Source organism: Melanostigma gelatinosum (assembly GCF_949748355.1).
Source record: "Melanostigma gelatinosum genome assembly, chromosome: 4".
In the NCBI taxonomy this organism is placed as follows: Eukaryota; Metazoa; Chordata; class Actinopteri; order Perciformes; family Zoarcidae; genus Melanostigma; species Melanostigma gelatinosum.
In genome coordinates this window covers 6,582,177-6,587,101 of record NC_136637.1, presented here as the reverse complement: position 1 = coordinate 6,587,101, position 4,925 = coordinate 6,582,177, and the positions used below count along the sequence as shown (strand labels likewise).

Below are 4,925 nucleotides of genomic sequence, written 5' to 3'. Positions count from 1 at the left end.
TGTTCTTCTACTAATGTTCTGTCTTTGAGCTATCAACAGTATGGATTAGTTGTTGTTGGGGTTTTTTTGGGGGGGGGGGGGGGGGATCAAGTTGGGCCTAACATTTGAAATGTAAAGAAAATATATTGTTATTATTATTTTAAAAGAAGACATTTGTTTTTTGTGAATTGTCGTTTCCGTTGCCAGCATTTATTAAATTACATTCTTGTTATTTTTTGGTATTTTCTCGATTTCAAATACGCCTCACTCTGCTAAGTTGAGCTCCCCCCGCAGCGTCCGCAAACACACACGCAGCGTTGCGCTATCGTTCTCATCTCAAGTGCCCAATAACCTACAAATACAGGAAATTGATAGCGTTGAAGACAGATTGTCTTTATTCGAAATACCTTTGCTCAGCAGTTGAACAAAGAGCAGAAACCTTCTAGATACATTATCCTTTCCATAACATGACAGCTTTTTAAAAATCACCATCTTAGATGATAATACACATGTAACTCCTTGAATTGAAATAGAAGTTTTTCTTAAAAAACGAAACAAAACAAAAATGACGCGTGTGACTATATTAGCACTGAACCACAGGTAAAAAACAAACAAAATAAAACGTTTGGATGTAAATGATTATTTCTTCTTTTTTTGTGTGTCATCTTAAATAGACCGTCTAGTTTCATGTGCCAAGTTTTTGATAAATATAAACAATATGACCCGTATGTAATCCAGCCTATAGGTCCTGATTTTGATCACCTAACATTACGAGTGCCAAAATGTAGACTACTTAGGCCTGTACAGGAAATAAGAACGCTAATTGTGCAAGCCAATTTTTTTTTCAAAATAAAAGAGTACCCTATGTCAAAAAATCAACACAAACCAGCATATCGCCATTGAAATGTACACAATAAATAAAGTTAAAGGCCTCCTTTTTTCTGGTTGCCAATAAACGTTATAACATTTACATTTCTTACAGTTCACAGGGCACCGTCCTTTACACCAAATCCCAGCTCCTTTGCTCAGGTCGGGAACTTGTTGAATTTCTGGAAAAGTTATTTTTTTTCCTCCTTTTTTCGCCATAACAAGTCCAAGGCAATTAATACTGTCCATGCCTCTTTTTTTAATGGGGCGCGCTGTCCATAATATATTTACATGCATTTCAGTATTCAAGTGAATTCAAAAACAAAAAAAGTCTTGAGGGTTACATGGCAGCGGCATGTGCGGATGAATATGGGTCTATCCCAGCCTTGGTCATACCTGGAAAAAGTATGTAGGCCACCGGGGGCTGTAAACTCGACGCTGACCAGGCCGTGCAGTTGCACGGGACAACGTAGCCCGGGTTCGTGGGCGACGGGTGGGTGTGGGTGTGCTGACTCGGGCACCCGAGTCCGAACGCGCCGTTCTGGTATCCCAAAGAGGACGCGTACGGCAAAGCGCCGGCGCTCAACCCGTGCGGCATCTCTGTCATCTTCTGGAGGGCGCTGGAGGTGAACTGGCTCGGGTCGAGGAAGGAGTACGGGGAGCTCGTGTGCGGCAGGAACGCTCGGGCTTTCTCCGAGTGGCTCAAAAGGGAGTCTGCGGCCGAGATGGAGAGTCCCTTCAGGTGCTCGCTGTCCCCGAGGTAAGGCAGAGGGAAGACGTACCTGTCCTTCTTCAGCAGGTTCTTGGGCTTGCGTCGGGGTCTGTACTTGTAGTCGGGGTGCTCCTTCATGTGCTGAGCCCGCAGCCGCTTGGCCTCGTCGATGTACGGTCTCTTCTCGGACTCGGAGAGCAGCTTCCACTCAGCGCCCAGTCTCTTGCTGATCTCCGAGTTGTGCATTTTAGGATTCTCCTGAGCCATTTTCCTCCGCTGGCCCCGGGACCACACCATGAACGCGTTCATGGGTCTCTTGATGTGATCGGCAGGTTTTGACATCTTGGTTGTTGTTTTTTAAATAAAATAAAAATAAAAGTGTACTTTTTTTTATCCCCAATGTTAACGACGAGGGGGAAAAAAAGTTGTTATCGGGAGGAAGGGGAAACTATTCACCTGTCCAGATGCCAGATCTACCAGTCATGCCACGTCTGGGGATGTTCTGAGTCTGGGGAAAGAGGGGTGGGGGTGGGGGGGGATGCAAACGGAGAAAATGAAATAGAATCAAATAAAAAAACAAAAATCCAGCGAACCGGCTTTTGCTTTCCCAGAGTTAAAAACACACCGACGCGTTCATGTCCGGTTACAACTCTCGTTCAGAACTGCGGCAGGAAACACAGGCGGAGGAAAAAACACATGTAAGATGTAAAGAAATCCACAAAGGTGAAAGCAATGTTCCGCAGTCAGTTTGCAGGAGTCGTAAAAAAGTGTTATTTTCTTTTTGTTGCTGCGACACACTCTTCCTCTCTCTCTTTCTCGCTCTCTCGCTCTCGCTCTCTCTCTCTCGCTCTCTCTCTCTCTCTCTCTCTCTCGCGCGCGCTGAAGGTTTGTCGTCAAGCACCTGGCTTGGAAATGAGCGGAAGAGCGTGAATACGAGCCAAAAGCGGTGAAGTTCAAAGGCTGGGCTGGTTTGGTTCCCGCACGCAATCTGACATAATCTGCAGGGCGTTCACTCGCCAACCTGAGCGCCCAATCAGCACGAAGACCGGCTACTATAATACCTTCAACCACCCCCCCCCACAAAAAAGAAGAAGAATTATATATATGTACATTACAAGAAAGAAGCATTACAAGAAGCATTAAAAAAAAGAAGGAAAGAGGGGCACATGGGGGGGGTACTCTGGATCCCTCCCCGAATCCATTTAATGTAATGCATCGCAACAAACATGGACCTTCAACCTTTTCTTATTTTCCAGTTAAAACCTGACTTCAATCCAGAGAGGTGACTGTACCGTGCAGCCGATTTACTGCACAGCTTTACACAGAAATATATGGCAGAATACATATGGATACACCACAGAGTTATGATTTATGTATATTTTTGTATTTATTTTTTGAGTGATGGGATATATAATAATGATTATGATCATACTACTACTAATAATACTACTAATACTACTAATAATAGCATTAATAATATTAATAATATTAATAATATTAATACTATTAATAATATTAATAATATTAATGAATAGGCCCTTCTTTTCTTGGACAAATTTGAATGAAAAAACATAACATGGCAGACCCCTGTCTTGAGACACGTCAGCAGCTGCAGGGTGGTCACAAAAAAAGCAGAGTGTGAACGGGTTCAGCACTGGAAGGGACAAAAAAAATGATATATGAAAAATATATTTAAAACATATATAAAAAACATGTTTCGCAACAGTGTTCCAGCAGGTGTGACCTTTCCCCCAGCATTTCACTGTAAAGAGGATGCCACAATAACTATATCACAAAACTAGCATTTCCTTTATATGAAACGGCCTGCCAGGCGAGCACGCGCGCGCGCACAGTTAAACCCATATTGATATGTGAACTTGTTTGCGCGAAGCTCGCCTTGCGCAGTTACAGAATTACAAACACCGCGGAAATGTTACATCAACTGTAAACGCTCGCAAAGCCGCCATTGTGAGCCCATAATTGTTGCATTAGCTCGCATTGGGTTGACAGTGTGGTTTTAAGGAGGCACAGAGTGATCGTTTTAAAAATGCAAATTTCAATGGGGACCACTGTCTAATAGCCCTCGGGCTAATGTGCGTGATGTATGATTCCTTCAGCTGTGATTATTAAAGGAAACACAGACAGATGATTTCTTTTTTTCTTTTTCTCACACCGCCAAAATGCTGTGATAGGAGATATACATATATATATAGAGAGAGAGAGAATCCTATCAGTTACACTGCTGTAGATTTATTTAAGGCTGTCTTTGCCTGTATGGGCCTGGCTATATATACATACATGCATGTACCCACACGCGAATGTTGTGGACCACATCCTATATTGCAATCATTTCATCTTTCAGCGCGCGCGCGTGTGTGTGTGTGTGTGTGTGTGTGTGTATGTGTGTGTGTTACACAAATAGGCTGCACACGTCACTTCAAAGAAGATGCTTTAACATCACATTGACATATCTCTAATATGCGAGCGTGTCGAATTAATTAAGAAAATGAATAAGTAAAGGACTTTCAAGGCTGAAATGTGGCCACCTTAACTTAAAGCGCATATTTATTTTCATTGAGGTTTCATTCCACAAACAGGAGGAAGAAGACCAAAGTCCTTTTATTTTTGTCCCCCCCCCCCCCCCGAAATGGAGTTTATTCTCCTGCCTTCTGATATTCCCATATTACAACACCAATCTGTGTCTCTTTCTCACGCTCTCTCTCCGCTCCCCGTCTCCCCGCGCACGCATGCGCCAAATCGGTAGCTCGCAACAAGGAGATTTCCATCGTATCTTTTTTTGCATACCCCTGAAATTATTGTAAAAAAATGGAAGAAGAAACAAAACCCCGTTTTTTGGTGAGGACCCCCCCGACCTACAGAACAATGTCGCCCACAGCTGAGGACGCCCCCGACTTTTCCCCAACACGAGCGCCGTCCGGATGACTGCAATCGGCAGGCTGTGATGTTCAGGATGATCAGCAACCACGAGGTAGTATACTGCATGTTCGCACTGTTCATTTCAGCGCATTTGTTGAAGTTTTTTAAATTACGTCGTGCTATCTGTCGCTCAACAGCCTGTATGCAATTTGACATGTGGCGTTTGTAGGCAGACATACACCGGCTTCATTTTGAGATCAATGAATTAGATAGCCAGGGAATTATTTTAGGGGCTGAGCCTCGTATAGTCACGAGGGGTGGGGTGGGGTGTGTGTGGGCGTGTGGGGGGGTCTAATATGTTCCTTATTCAAAAAAACGATTGTCTAATAAACGCACGCCCGGAAGTTCCCTCGACAATTGAACGGGGTAATGAGGAATGCAGGAGGTTTTGATTTGTCAAGGGTTGAGGTATTTATTTTTCCAGCTGCAG

At 43.6% G+C, this 4,925-nt stretch overlaps 1 protein-coding gene across 1 annotated transcript; it reads right to left on the bottom strand.

The window, feature by feature from the left end:
• Positions 1–399: 399 nt before the first annotated feature.
• On the bottom strand, positions 400–1,987 carry sox14 (SRY-box transcription factor 14). The gene has a single exon (XM_079267695.1). It carries the CDS (start codon positions 1,898–1,900, stop codon positions 1,187–1,189), a length of 714 nt encoding a protein of 237 aa, XP_079123821.1. The 5' UTR covers positions 1,901–1,987; the 3' UTR covers positions 400–1,186.
• Between the last annotated feature and the right edge of the window lie 2,938 nt (positions 1,988–4,925).